Genomic DNA, 15,356 nt, shown 5'->3' on the forward strand with positions numbered 1-15,356 from the left:
GGCTACACAGATGTAGATATGGTAGGAGATGTCGACTCTTGAAATTCCACATCAGGATACCTAATTACATTTGCAGAGGAGCTGTGTCATGGCAGTGTAAATTGTAAAAATGTGTAGCATTGTCAATCACTGAATCAGAGTTTATTGCAGCAATTGAGGTATGCAAGGAGCTGTTATGGATGAAAGATTTTTGGAAGAGTTAAGTTTTGTGCAAGATCGATACAAGTTGTTTTGTGATAAACAGAGTGCAATTCATCTTGGAAAAAATCCTTCAATGCATTCAGGATCAAAGGATATTGATGTTCGTTATAATTGGATACGAGATGTATTGGAGAATAAATTTAAAGCTTGAGATGATTCACATAGATGAAAACATATCTGATATGATGACGAAGATATTACTGAAATGGAAGTTGGAATACTGAAGAGCTATTGCAGGTTTGATCGAATTTGCAAAATGTGCTTGAGGATGAGAATTGTTGATATTGAAGCCAAAAAATTTGAATTCAAGACACATCATTTTTGACAAATAATTAACACATATTATGTGTTAGTTAAAAATGATTGGTTTAATCATGTAAGCAATGTTTTATTTATTTTTCTTCTCTAAACTTCATCTATAAATACCCATCCATTCTCAATTTCAAAATTACATCAAAACACAAAATATTCTAATCTAATATAATCTAAAATCATAAGTGTAGAAGTAAGATAAATAATTTGAGATTTCTTAAGGAGGGTTTGTCTTTGGAAAGAATATGATTAGTGGAGAGAAAGTGAATGTTAAAATCATAATGTTGATATTACTTATGATATTTTGCTGCGAGTTAACTCGTTTATTTCTCTCGTATCCCCACACAATCATTATACATAAACAAACATGATATTAAATTTAATATATAAATTAAAAGGTTCAACATATATCAAAATCCACACAAATTTGGAGTTACTCCAAATATCATGTAATATCCATAAATCAAACGATCGTCGGTAATAGATGTCGATATGGGTCTTCGGTGGATTTGTTGGTTTTGAATGAATTTGAAGGAGAGGCCTGAAAAAGTGTGGTTGCAAAATGAGAGGAAGAGACAACGATTAAACAAAAATAAATTACAGAGTGGAAGTGGAGCCATTGTTGTGTGAATTGGGAGAAAGAACAGTTTTTGAAGCTAACACATGGGTTGGGAATTTTGTCCTTTCTTTCCCAATAACCACGGGAAACTATGGTGAATTTTTGTTCTCAACAAAGTTTTATGCTCAATTTTTCAGCATTTCTGTGTGCAAAAACGGATTTTTTCGCAGGTTAGTACTTTTTTTTACCAAAACATAAAACCTACTCAAGTCGTTGTACTGGGGTTTATGTTCGTCTTTGAGCTTGAATTTACCCGGCAATTTGTTTCTGTCATTATGCAGTTCAGTTTTGCTTAGATTACTCTGAATATATGTACGTTTTAAAATTTTTTTTTTTATGGAGTAGCGCTATATTTTTGTTGATGGCTTGTACGATGGAGTGATAATTTCGTGGAACGTAAAGGTACTTTTGATTTAGCAATTAAATTCATTTTTGAAGGATTTCTGCGTCAAATTCAATTGTGTTCAAAAGGGTTTTCTTCTAGAAAAGTTTTTAAGCATTAGAGACCTTGAGAGGGGTTCTTCCCTGAATGGATTTCCCATGTTCATTACTGTGTTCTTCCCTGTTCATAACAATAAATATGGTAATTTGAGAGTGCAGAATTAGTTAAACGAGCAGGTAAACTTGTTTAGGATGTGATATGACAACATTCGGAATTCGGGCCGTTGAGAGGCTCTAACTTTGTTTTGACTTGTTTTAGCATCGTCCTAAATATTGTTTGTTGTTGGCATTCTCCATTAGCATGACTAAAGGTTTGATCTTGCAACATTTTCCATAGCTTTTGTCTGTTTTGTCCCATTGGTGTGTTGATTTGGTGACAATCGCGTGGTTAAGTGTAGATAGGCTTGCATCTTATGGTGTAATGGGATACTGGTTATGTCTCGTATGTAAGAACCGGATTTTTTTTAGCATGCAAGTAATAACTATAAGGAAACTTGTAAGATTTGGTTTTTGTATTAAATAAGATATACATGTGGGAAAATGATTAATTGATGGAATCTTTGTTATCAAGTCAAAAAATACCTACAATAAGGCATGCATATTTTCGAAAATATGCAAGGGGATATACAAGATTTGGGAAGGACCATCCAAGGCTAGAATAATCAAGGCATGGACTTGGCAATTTTTTTCGAAAATCCACTTATTATTGTGCATAAAGATTGTGGTGCCTAAAGATACAATCACATGCAAGAATTAACCAAAGGAAATTGGAAGAAAATCCCATAATTTAGCCATCATATTTTCGAGAATGACAAGGTGTATTAGATTCAAAATTGGTGAGATTGGGCATGATTTTTGGTAAGATTTGAATACCAACTTTAGCTCCCTTCTCCTCCCCTATAAATAGTGCATCAACCCTAGTCATTCCCCCACACCTAATTCTCGAAAATCCTTGCTGAAACTCTCGAAAATCCAGCAGCCACCCAAGCCGAAATACTGCTCGAAAATCGTCCCAAGGTCGTCCAAGAATTAAGCCGAAGTGCCGCCCGATCGAAGGACAAGAAGTGATCCAATTCTAGCATCATGCACTCCACGTTTTTAGCAATTACAAATACTGTAAGTGGGCTTTTTTTAAACTTTAAAATTTCGGATTTGTGTATGCATGTTTTCGGTTTTTACAAGAAAAATAAATAGTCGAGTACAATATTCCTTCTACTGCTTTCTTGTATTGTCATACGATTTTAAAAGCACTGTGAGGAGTCGACTGTATACGGGTGGGAATCCAACCACGACGTACCCTTACGTGGTGGGGAACATAACCGCTATACGGCCTCGCCCCCTTAGAGGAGTAAAAATTAGGGACTGACGTCAGTAAACCGTAGAAAGTAGATGAGTCGCAGTGTCGGGTCAATATTATGCATGTTTATGAAGTATCTATGCAAGTCATGAAAATATCGAAATTTATGTATGTTGTTTTATTGTGCTCGATATTTCCCCCACTTGCTGAGTATTCTCAAATACTCACCCCCCTTACAACCCTTCCCAGATAAGCCCGAAGAAGAACTCGAGGATGAGGAGTCCGAACAGTTCTGGGGATGGTGAACGCTAAAGGAATTTAGTTTAAGTTATTTTATTTCAGTTTTATGTTTCCGCATTGTAAACTCCGTCGTTTAGTGATTTGGAGTTGTAAAGACAATTTTATTTCATTGAGGTTATGATTTATAAACTGGATTCGGTTTGTACTGTGCTGCAAAGGCTTGTTGTTTTCGGTCGTGTGATTGTTAAACAACGCCGGTGTCAACTCCGAGTTTCGGGGCGTGACATTTAAGTGGTATCAGAGCCGCCAGGTTCATAATCCAGTTGGAAAAAAATTGGTCAGATTATGGCAAAAGGCTGATGCAGTCCCATTCGGAACATCCAAGAGTAATAATCACAACTTGTTGTGAGATATGGTCTGAAAACACGAAATTCCTTTATTTAGATATCCGAAATCCCGTTTTTGATGTTTTAGGAAAATTTTGTAGAACTCATAACTTTTAGTAGAAAACTCAGAATTTAATTCTGTCAACTGTTCTAGAATCCTCTCGACGTATTCTTTCTATCCATGGGTCAATGCCCAAACTTTCTACTTTTGGAAACTTTGTCAAGCAATCTCGTTCGACGTGTTTCTTGAACTACTTGTCGAAATTTTATGGAATAGTATTATGAGGACAATTAGTATTTGTCTATATTTTTGGGAATATACCTATAAGAGATAAATTGACTTAAGTTTCTGATTTAAGATTAAATATTTGATTCGTGGATGATAATTTATTTATGAAAACTAATATGAGAAAAGTTGATATAAGAATTATATCATAAGTTTTGGGTATTCTACTATAGAAGTTGATTTTGTGTCAAAAGTTGTGGGCATTAAGTTTGGGTTTTTAAGAATATTAAGCGCTAACTATAAATATGTAGGACCTTAGAATATCTTGTGAGACAATATCCTGAGGTTAAGGAATTTATATTATTCAACCGGAATTACTGTTCACGGTACTGTTCACCCGAAAAAAAAAAAATTGAATCGGGTATTTGTTGGAATTTTAGCGCTTATATTTCGGCGTTAAGTTTGTCCTTTTCGTTTAGTCGCATTCTAGTCAATTTTCAAAGTTGCTTGTTCTTGTGTGGTCTAAGTGAGTCGAATTTCGGACGTCACAGGATTGATCTCATAAGTTTGATACGTGGAAGCCACGAGACTTAAGCGCCCCTTGAGAATTCTCACTTGAGTGAAAATATTTGAGTGGAGTGAATTTTCATTGGAGTGATTTGTGAGGTTTTGTGGTGAGGGAAAAAGACGAGTGCGAGTGAATTTTCATTGGAGTGACTAGTGAGAATTTGTGGTGAGGAAACTTTATTCTTTATTGTTTTATACTAACCTTTTTCTTGCAGGTATAATGATTGACGGACATCAATTTAAAACGATGTTAGGAGGGTTGGATAGAAGGTGGGAGAAGGAGTTTAAGCCTCAACGAAAAAAATATCGGGGGTGTGAAGAAGAGGAGATGTATGATGTGCATATTTGATGAGAATAGGCGAGGTAGTAGAGTCGGAGGAGATACGTTGTTGAACATGGATCGTTATAGGAGATTTGATGAGGATAAGGGGTATAGAAGCCGGGAAGGGTATAGACTGAGTGGTACGAAGATGACAATTCCATTTTTCAGTGGGGAAGCCGATCCAAAGGTGTACCTTGAGTGGGAAGAGAGAATGGAGTGTGTATTTGAGAGACGGGAGGATTATACCGAAGCAATGAAGGTAAGACGAGCTTGCAGTGAGTTTACCGACCATGCTAGTACTTGGTGGGATAAGTTAGTACTAGGTAGGAGACGATGTGGGCATGACCCTATAGTTACATGGGATGAGATGAAAATGGTGATGAGGAAGCAGTTTGTTCCAAATCACAATGCTAGGAGGTGCGACTCGAGTGGTAGTCAGGGAATTGACTCGTGGGAGGAGTTCTTGACAGCCGCACGAAGGTCGAGTGGAGAGAAAAAGGTCATAACCAGACCGAAGTTGGTTTCGAAGCTTGAATATCAAGGTACATTTAAAAACTCAAATTCTCGTACTTGTGATATTATATGTTGTTGGTGTCTAGAGGTAGGACATGATATTTATCATTGTCCGAATGAGGATATGAAGGTAGTAAATTCCACTTCCAACCTTGAAGCCGAACCTGTGGATGACTTGAATGTTGAGGTTGATACTTCAATCGTGTCTCATGCGAGTATTGAGTGTTGTGCTGTGGAGGGTGAGTTATTAGATGATGTGCAAGTTGTTTCTTTTGCTCCGCTGTCTACGAATGTCATTTGTATTGACGAATCAATTTGTTATGAGTTGAGAGAAAAAGAAAATGAGATGGTCGAAAAAAAGAGTGATAAAAAAAGTGAGATGGCCCTCGATGAAAAAAAAGAGTTGTGTGAAAAAGAGGCCAAAGAAAAAGAAAAAGAAAAAGAAAAGAAATATAATTTGAAGGCCCAAAAGAGTGAAAAGAGTGAGGATGAGAGTTGTTTAATTTTGTATAAATCTCTCCAAGTACCTAGGTACAAAGATGAGATTTACATATCTAGTGATAATATAGCCGGATCAATCCCGAGCATCGTTATTTCTCATTTGCAGGGTTATGATGAAGTTATGATGAGGGGACGAGCAAATGTGGAAGGTGTAAAAATGCAATGGGCTGATCCATTTGGTGTTGAGAGCAATCACCGTGAGGTAAGCATAGTTGCCCACGCAACAAGCATGAGGTATGATTTTAGTCCTTATCTTAATTCATTGTTGTGTTGTGCTCAAGAATTTGGGGTGAGTGTTGAAAGTGTGATGTCCAAATGGCCTAACTATGAGTTAACGATTTTGTCGAGGCATCACAAAATTGAGAGTGGTGATATATTGAATGGGCTAGATTCAAATGTGATTGATTTTGAGTGTTCAAAGATTGTCAAGTTGATAAGGCTTTGTCATGGCAATGACTTGTGTGCAATTGAATTCAATTCATGTGATGAGTTGAATGATTACATGGATAGTACATTTAATGTGTTCTATTTGCATGATTCTTACTTGTTTGATGATGGCTTTGGAAATAGCATGAATGAATGTAAGAATTTTTATGTGCATAATGAGTACAATTTTAAGGAGAATAAATTCTTCATTCTATATTCATTGCATGAGTTATGTACTAGTGATGCATATAGTGGTGTTTTTATCTTTGATAAAATGCATGATTATATGTGTTGGTTGCATATGAAGAGGTATGTTGAGTGGGATTGTGAGGCATGCATTGCATATAAGAGATTGACATTTTGCCTAGATTCTTATATCATGCATGAACTATGTCTTATTCCTAGTGAGCTATGGTCGTACACGTGTATGGATTTCATTTTTGTGTTAACTAGGTCTAAGAAGGGGAGAAATTTAATTTTCGTGATGCTTAATGGTATTTTATCATTTGGTGCCATTTGTTATTTGATGTTTGGTCAAGTTGATGAGTTTGTAGGAAAGACAATGGTGATGTTGGGAATTCCAGTGCTAAGGGAGCGGGCAAACGATAGCGTCTACAAACTTGAGCTTAGAGGTAAGCATGTTGATAATATCGTCCTTGTTATTACTAACTTGCTTCGTTTTTGTGCAGGGGGGCAAGATTTGAGGACAAATCTTTTTGAAGAAGGGGAGTATGATGTGAATCTGGCCGGGCATGGTGTTCAAATTATTGATAAGCAAGGGAGAAGGGCTCGTGATGCATGGGAGCACGTTGGAAAGCCGAAGGAACATTATTCAAGCATTATTTTGAGGAACCGAGGCTGCACGGACCCGAGCACGGATCAGTACACGGGGTCCGTGTCCATTACATTTGAGGAAGAGAAACCCGAGTCTACACGGACCCGAGCACGGACCTGTGCACGGGGTCCGTGTCCATTGTTTTCCGGAGAGTAATTTTACAGAGCCTACACGGACCCTCACCCGGAGGCCTACACGGGGTCCGTGCCCTTTAGTTTTGACGGAGAGTTATTTTCCTAAATAAGAGTTTTATTTATTTTGGTAACTAGATTTCATACCTTTTTGATTTGTAGTCAATATATAGACGAATTTTATTGATTGTAAAAAGAACATTGATTATTATTCATCTTTTATGATATTGAGAATTCTCTCAACACAAGCTTAAGTTTCGTTATAACTTTTGCGTTGTATCAAATCAAACTTATCAAAAGATTTATCTTTTGTGGCGTTTGTCAATCGAGTATCATGAGGGTTGCCCAGGGCGGGTTCTTTGGAGGTTCTCTTGAAACGCGATTGTTTATACTCGTGTTATTTGTTGCTAAACTCTTGCTAGTTTAGAGGTGAATATCACCCCTATCCATTACTTGTTTCAAAGATCGGGAAAACACACGAGTCTTGTTATCGTAATTGAATAGAGGGTGCGATTGTTTAGTCGTGTTTGCTATTTATTCGTATCAAGATTCACGTCAGAATAAAATCAGTATCAGTTTGTATATATTTAGTGCTGACTTGATTCAATCATTTCGGTATATTTCGACGCCACCCTATGGATGAACTGATTATCTAAGAGCCATTCAATTGGAGATTACTGAAATAAGAATATCAAACTCTGAACTCCGACCCAAGAAGAAATCATGAACCATGGCAATGCCAAGAAATAGAAATACATTCTTTTCGTTTCCCAGACTTGGAAAGCCAGAAAATTAGGCGAATAAATTTACCAAGCAATGGTAAACAAAGTGCAGGATGGAGTTGAGATGAAGTTGGAAGATATTCCAATAATACGAGAATTTTTGGAAATTTTTCATAAGGGCTTCTTTGAATAGTCCCAAACTGTGAAATAGAGTTTGGAATAAATTTGTAGCTGGTGATGCACCAATCTCCAATGCACCGTACCGAATGGATCCAGCTGAACTCAAGGAGCTAAAAGAACAACTCTAAAAGTTGTAAGATAAAAAGCATATTAGGACAAGTGTGTCCTCTTGGGGAGCTCCAGTCCTATTTGTAAGGAAGAAAGATAGAAGTATGAGATTGTGTACAGATTATAGAAAACTCAGTAAGATCTCTCCAAGCTTGACTTGAGGACATGCTATCATCAGTTAAAGGTCAGAGCAGAAGACGTCCCAATGTCAGTATACAAGATAAGGTCATGTAAGCTCGAAATCAAGAATGTCAGTGGATCCAAGGAAAGTAGAGATAATTACAGAGTGGCCGAGACCTAAGAACGCCACCGACATCAGAAGCTTTCTTGAATTGGCAGGTTACTACCGGAAGTTTGTCGAAGGATTCTCCTCGATAGTCGTACCACTGACAAAGCTTACACAGAAGAATTCTAAGTTCATCTGGATGAAAATTGTGAGAAGAGTTTCCAGACATTGAAAGAGAAACTCGCATCCACACCAGTTTTGATCCTTACCACATAGAATAAGGATTTCACCATCTACAGTGACACATCTAAGGAAGGTCTAGGATGCGTGCTCATGTAGGAAGGAAGAGTGATCGCTTACGCATCAAGACAGTTGAAACCGCATGAGCAAAACTACCCTACTCACGATCAGGAACTAGCAGCGGTTGTCTTCGCCTTAAAGATTTGGAGGCACTAACTCTATGGTGCTAAATTTGAAATCTTCACAGACCATCAGAGCCTCAAGTACTTGTTCACCCAGAAGGAGCAAACAAAGTGGCTGATGCGCTAAGTCGGAAGGGCCCAGGCAAAGTGACTCTAGCTTCCCTATCCCAGCCATGTCTGCAGGAGACCGTCAAGTTAAACCAAGATCGAGACCCGGTACTGATCAAGCTAAAGGATCAAGTCAGAGAAGGGAAGTCGCAAGATCTTCAGATTGATGGCAAAGGGCTCTTATGGATGAAAGAGACTCTGTGTGTGCCGGACAGTGATAACCTTCGCCAAGAGATAATGTCGGAGGCGCACAGGTCAAAATTTTCAGTACATCCCGGCAGTACGAAAATGTACAGAGACCTCAAGAATAACTTCTGGTAGAATGGCATGAAAAGAGATGTAGCTGAATTCGTCTCCAGGTGTCAGGTATGTCAGCAGGTCAAAGCAGAACACCAGCGACCTGGAGGATTATGGCAACCTCTGGAAATTCCCGAATGGAAGTGGGAGCATATTTCCATGGACTTTGTGGTAGGATTGCCAAAGTCTAGGCAAAGACATGACGGTATATGGGTTATCGTGGACAGACTGACGAAGACGGCGCATTTCCTACCCGTCCGCATGAATTACAATCTCGATAAGTTGGCTTCACTGTACATGGATAATATTGTGAGACTGCATGGATTGCAATTGAGCATCTTATCTAATAGAGATCCGAGATTCGTCTCGCGTTTTTGGAAGAGATTTCAGGAGGCCATGGGAACGAAAGTGACCCTAAGTACGGCCTATCATCCTCAAACCGATGGGCAAACGGAGAGAACCATACAAACTTTAGAAGATATGCTGCGAGCCTGCGCTCTTGAATTCAGTAGCAATTGGAGCACTCATCTACCTTTAATTGAGTTTGTTTACAATAACAGCTATCACAGCAGCATCAGAATGGCTCCATACGAAGCTCTTTATGGCAGGAAATGTCGATCGCCACTTTATTGGGACGAAGTGGGAGAGAAAGCCTTGGTGAGACCCGAGCTAGTACAGATGACAGTGGACAAGGTTAAGATCGTTCGGGAAAAGCTCAAGGCAGCTCAAGACCGACAAAAGAGTTGGGCAGATCTGAAAAGAAGGCCGGTAGAGTTCAACGTGGGCGAGAAGGCGTATGTGAAAGTCTCGCCTATGAGAGGCGTTGTCCGATTCAGTAAGGCAGGGAAACTGAACCCTCGATATGTTGGACCCTTTGAAATATTGGAAATAGTCGGTACGCTAGCATACAGATTGGCGCTGCCACAAAACGTGTCAAGAATCCACAACGTGTTCCACGTATCCCAATTGAGAAAGTACATTCCAGACCCAAATCACGTGTTGGAAGTAGAACCACTCTTAATGGAAGGAAACTTGGGAGATGAACTCAAATACGAAGAAGTCCCTATTAGAATCGTGGACACCAAGGAACAAGTGCTTAGACGACGTATAATTCCCTACGTCAAGGTACAGTGGTCCAACCACGCAGAGCGAGAAGCAACTTGGGAAGTTGGAGAAAAGATGCGAGAGGAATATCCCTACCTATTAGGAGACAGAGCCAACTCCAGTTTCGATGACGAAACTTCTCATAAGGAGGGAGGGATGTAAGAACCGGATTTTTTTTTAGCATGCAATTAATAACTATAAGGAAACTTGTAAGATTTGGTTTTTGTATTAAATAAGATATTCATGTGGGAAAATGATTAATTGATGGAATCTTTGTTATCGAGTCAAAAAATACCTACAATAAGGCATGCATATTTTCGAAAATATGCAAGGGGATATACAAGATTTGGGAAGGACCATCCAAGGCTAGAATAATCAAGGCATGGACTTGGCGATTTTTTTCGAAAATCCACTTATTATTGTGCATAAAGATTGTGGTGCCTAAAGATACAATCACATGCAAGAATTAACCAAAGGAAATTGGAAGAAAATCCCATAATTTAGCCATCATATTTTCGAGAATGACAAGGTGTATTAGAATCAAAATTGGGGAGATTGGGCATGATTTTTGGTAAGATTTGAATACCAACTTTAGCTCCCTTCTCCTCCCCTATAAATAGTGCATCAACCCTAGTCATTCCCCCACACCTAATTCTCGAAAATCCTTGCTGAAACTCTCGAAAATCCAGCAGCCACCCTAGCCGAAATACTGCTCGAAAATCGTCCCAAGGTCGTCCAAGAATTAAGCCGAAGTGCCGCCCGATCGAAGGACAAGAAGTGATCCAATTCCAGCATCGTGCACTCCACGTTTTTAGCAATTACAAATACTGTAAGTGGGCTTTTTTTAAACTTTAAAATTTCGGATTTGTGTATGCATGTTTTCGGTTTTTACAAGAAAAATAGATAGTCGAGTACAATCTTCCTTCTACTCCTTTCTTGTATTGTGATACGATTTTAAAAGCACTGTGAGGAGTCGACTGAATACGGGTGAGAATCCCAACCACGACGTACCCTTACGCGATGGGGGACATACCCGCTATACGGCCTCGCCCTCTCAGAGGAGTAAAAATTAGGGACTGACATTAGTAAACCGTAGAAAGTAGATGAGTCGCAGTGCCGGGTCAATATTATGCATGTTTATGAAGTATGTATGCAAGTCATGAAAATCTCGAAATTTATGCATGTTGTTTTATTGTGCTCGATATTTCCCCCACTTGCTGAGTATTCCCAAATACTCACCCCCCTTACAATCCTTCCCAGATAAGCCCGAAGAAGAACTCGATGATGAGGAGTCCGAACAGTTCTGTGGATGGTGAACGCTAAATGAATTTAGTTTAAGTTATTTTATTTCAGTTTTACGTTTCCGCATTATAAATTCTGTCGTTTAGTGATTTGGAGTTGTAAAGACAATTTTATTTCATTGAGGTTATGATTTATAAACTGGATTCGGTTTATACTGTGTTGCAAAGGCTTGTTGTTTTCGGTCGTGTGATTGTTAAACAACGCCGGTGTCAACTCCGAGTTTCGGGGCGTGACATCGTAGTCAAGTTATTATGGATGGTGTTCAATTAATAGCAATTGCCAAGTTGCACTGACCTTTTTAACTCAGTTTCCATATGCTGGAATAATCTCATTTGTGTTTTTGGATGCCAACCATTTGGAAACCGGGAGAACGTCCAAGATGGATAAAGTTTCTAAAACATAGCACTATTGGTACTATCATATATGGATGTAACCTCAGCATCTAATTTGGTTCCTTCATGCCTGAATCATATCATCAAGGTTGGTTTTAATCGATTTTTGTCTCTCTAGATAAGATTTGAACCTTGAAGTTTCACTCCATCCAGTGACCAGTCATACCTTAATAATCTCCACAGCTTAATCCTTGTATATCAAATTGGTCCGAATTTATATGGCATGGAAAAACCTCGAAGAGAAAGTCTACTATCTAAGTAAACACATTCAAAGCTTGCAAGATTATACGGCAAGGTTCTTCGTGAAGCTCAAGACATGCTTAGAGTAGGAGGCGGAGATAAGAAAATGTATAAAATCAATTAAAAACAATGGCAAACTAATTATCTGAGTGGTGGAGCCATTGGTTTCCTAGAATAAGGTTCAAGTTTCGAGCCACATCTGTGCTTACCCTTTGGAGGACTCAACAAGTGTCATGAGAGTCTTGTACCTTCGGACCTTATTTTTAGAAATTTATTCATAGTTTTGCGATCAAGGAATTAAAAGAAATGCCAACTATTTCATCTTATCCATTTTTTCTTGTTGCCGTAAATACTTTCCATTGCACCCGGGTAGCCGTAATTTGTACCAAATGCTTTGACTTGTTTGATCTGCTACTGAAATTTTCACTGGCTATATGTCTTATAGTCTCAAATCTTTTCAGTACGAAAACTTAAAACTGAAAACTGATGTATCTCTGATATTTGTCTTTTGAGGTTTATCAATGGGAAACAGACCTGTAAAGCAAGAGAAGGAAGAGCTACTTTTGAAGATCGTGCCACCCATTGATCGTGCATACGCACGTTGGCTTAACCGGGATCTTGAGAGAATCCATGGCTTCACTCCACGAAATCCTCGGGCCATAAAGCCCCCATACCACTACATTGAACAAATGCGTTTGTGTGGATGGCTAGACCTGGACCTAGACGGTCCCGATCTCGCGCATCTGTTCAAGTAAATAATATTCCCAATCTGTTGTATTTATGATAATGTATCAATAACTCTTGTTTCGAGTGACTTAAATACAATGCAAGCACCATGCATTTAATGGGTTTTGGAAAATCCAAAGAACCCAAAATCAATATTTGGATGTTGGGTTTTTAAAATAATCAAGAAGGGGGAGGAGGCTGACAGAAGGTGCAACGTCTGTCCTTGCAATTGAGGTGACTCTTTTAACTCTTGGTCTGTTTGTATAAGATGATCAGCTAAAAGAAAAAAACCGAGAGATCTACTCTCGATACTAACCCCTGCGAAGCACGCACACGTGTGTGTGGGCCCACGCTGTCAGCCACTTTTAAATTTTAATTTAATTATTATTTTTTAGAATGTGACTTAAAAGTGTGTTTTTTGTTGTGTTTCTATTGAGAATCTAAACAAGTGACTTTTATTTTAATGCTTATTGATTAATGTCGTAACCCTTTTTTTTGAGTTAATGAATTCTCAATAATATTTTCATCAAATTATTTGTTACACAAAAGCATTAATTTTAAAATTTAAAAAAATCTCCACAATAAGTTACAAAATTCAGAAAGTTTCATAATTTATAAATGTCAATAGAAGTCTTACAAATTAAATCTATAAGATTATGTGAAATTTTTTAGAAATTGAGATTCTACATAGTCAGTAGAAATCTATCCATTCTATTTAGCCCAAATATTGAAAATCGACCAACTATAAAGCTTGCAGAATATGAGAAGGTCCACTGAACAAGCCCATAAGTTATCAGTTGAAGGTCATAACGGAAGAGGTGATCCACGACGCATCATGGGTAGACATGGGAAATGGCCAAACCGCTGAGGGAAGTTGGACAAAAAGGGAACGAAAGAATCAGAAAAGGCCCCCAACAAATCAATACAAAAAACTCTACAGCAACGCTCCTGCAAAATTTCTCTCATTTGCTCTGTTGTTTATTTCTATTTCCAGCAATATTCTTCTATAGATTTTAGTATGTCCATTCAAATTTCATGTAAAAGCTTTGTTCGAATTTATAACAGCATAATAAATGTTGATGTTGTTTATGAATTTCTCCTTTAATTCCATTATATTCCTCATTCCGTGTTCTTATTTTTGGATTCATTTCGAGGGAATTAGAACGAACGATCGAATCGAGAATCGCAACGCTTGATAAATAAGTCAGATTATTTCACAAATTGGCACGAACATGTGCCTGGCATGCTCGTAATTTTCGTGATAAACAAGTTGGCACGCCCGGTGGGACTCAATGCCTCCAAAGCGTACTGAAAAGAATGAAGGAATTCCTCCATCACAGGGGAAATGTCATCGCTCACAGGAAGAAAAAACAGATGTAGAGGGAAGAACAGTTGAAAGGCTCGTACACCAGTTCGAGGAAGAGACTATGAAGGAAGGAGTTTCGTCGAACTTCATGTTGGCCATGGAGAAAAATATCCGCAGCGATCTCAAGGAAATGACTCAAACTTTCGCTATCGTCATGATAAACTTTGTGGTAGAAATGAAGGAATGGAGAAAGTCTGCAAAAGGCGAGGTGGTTACACCAGAGAATGACAGACTTCAAGAAACTGATGTTAAATTGTTGAAAGATCAAGGCCAAGGATCAGGAGTTTCTCCAGCAGGTGAAAGTCGCCGCTTGGGGGAGGCACTGATTCCTGAATCTGCCAAGGAAGGAAGATATACTCCTCCGCACAAAAAGGATGAGGAGTTGGGGTTGAAATTCCAGAATTGCAATAACAGTAAACAAATGGCTGCTAAGATTTTCTATGTGACATCTCCTAACTTACATCCAAGGATGTATGGTGATGGGGGAATGCGTGGATTTTCAGCGCCAGGTTCGGGGAATAACACTCGAGGGGCAACTATCATCCTCACCAGTTACGACAAACTCCAGTGTTGGATTTTGAGATGGTACGTGATGTTGTTCAAGAGTTGTATGGCCAAGGAGTGAGGCTAATCGACCGACCAGAATTCCATAGACCCTATCCTGATATTGTGGATCGTGATAACCCTTATCCAAGAGGATACCGCATTCCAGACTTCACGTTATACTCCGGAAAAAAGGTCAATCCAACGTGGAACATGTAGCCAGGTTTTATAATTCAGTGTGGGGAGTTGGCAAATTTGGAGAACTTTTCTAATTACAAGTTACCTTTTCCCCAATTCTCTGATCAGTACTGCTTTCACATGGTATGCAACACTACCTCGAAACTCTATTACGACTTGGCATGATATGGAACATCAATTCCATACACAATTCTTCCGAACAGTACCTGAGATTAGTATAGCGGAATTGTCAAGGGTGGTCCAAAAACCGGGGGAATCTGCCAATGATTTCATTTGTAAATTCAAGAAGGTGCGAAGCAGATGCCAAGTTTTCCTTCCCGAATCAGAATACGTGAAGATGGCACAGCGAGGGCTCGATTTTGAACTTAGAAAGAAGTTCCAAGGGATGGAATTCCGTGATTTTTA

At 38.7% G+C, this 15,356-nt stretch overlaps 1 protein-coding gene across 4 annotated transcripts; it reads left to right on the forward strand.

The window, feature by feature from the left end:
• Positions 1–917: 917 nt before the first annotated feature.
• Positions 918–13,912, forward strand: LOC140831057 (uncharacterized). Of its 4 annotated transcripts, none has more exons than XR_012117772.1 (3): positions 918–1,302; positions 12,632–13,078; positions 13,595–13,912. XR_012117772.1 is itself a non-coding variant. In XM_073194775.1 (3 exons), the coding sequence occupies exon 3, from the start codon at positions 12,640–12,642 to the stop codon at positions 12,871–12,873; it is 234 nt and encodes a 77-aa protein (XP_073050876.1). In that variant the 5' UTR covers positions 919–1,302; positions 1,478–1,534; positions 12,632–12,639; the 3' UTR covers positions 12,874–13,396. The 4 variants fall into 4 exon arrangements, 3 of the variants coding, with proteins under 3 accessions (XP_073050874.1, XP_073050876.1, XP_073050875.1); XM_073194775.1 differs by lacking the exon at positions 13,595–13,912 and adding an exon at positions 1,478–1,534 and having other exon boundaries at positions 919–1,302; positions 12,632–13,396; XM_073194773.1 differs by lacking the exon at positions 13,595–13,912 and having other exon boundaries at positions 12,632–13,396.
• Positions 13,913–15,356: the final 1,444 nt, after the last annotated feature.

This window comes from Primulina eburnea, chromosome 4, assembly GCF_022965805.1.
Source record: "Primulina eburnea isolate SZY01 chromosome 4, ASM2296580v1, whole genome shotgun sequence".
NCBI classification, from domain to species: Eukaryota; Viridiplantae; Streptophyta; class Magnoliopsida; order Lamiales; family Gesneriaceae; genus Primulina; species Primulina eburnea.

What these genes read in the sequence shown, in the direction of transcription:
- LOC140831057 (XM_073194773.1), top strand. Translation starts at nt 1,224, where the DNA reads ATGGTGAATTTTTGTTCTCAACAAAGTTTTATGCTCAATTTTTCAGCA. An exon ending in AAAAACGGATTTTTTCGCAG is followed by an intron (nt 1,303 to 12,631) that starts GTTAGTACTTTT and finishes TTGTCTTTTGAG; the next exon opens with GTTTATCAATGGGAAACAGA.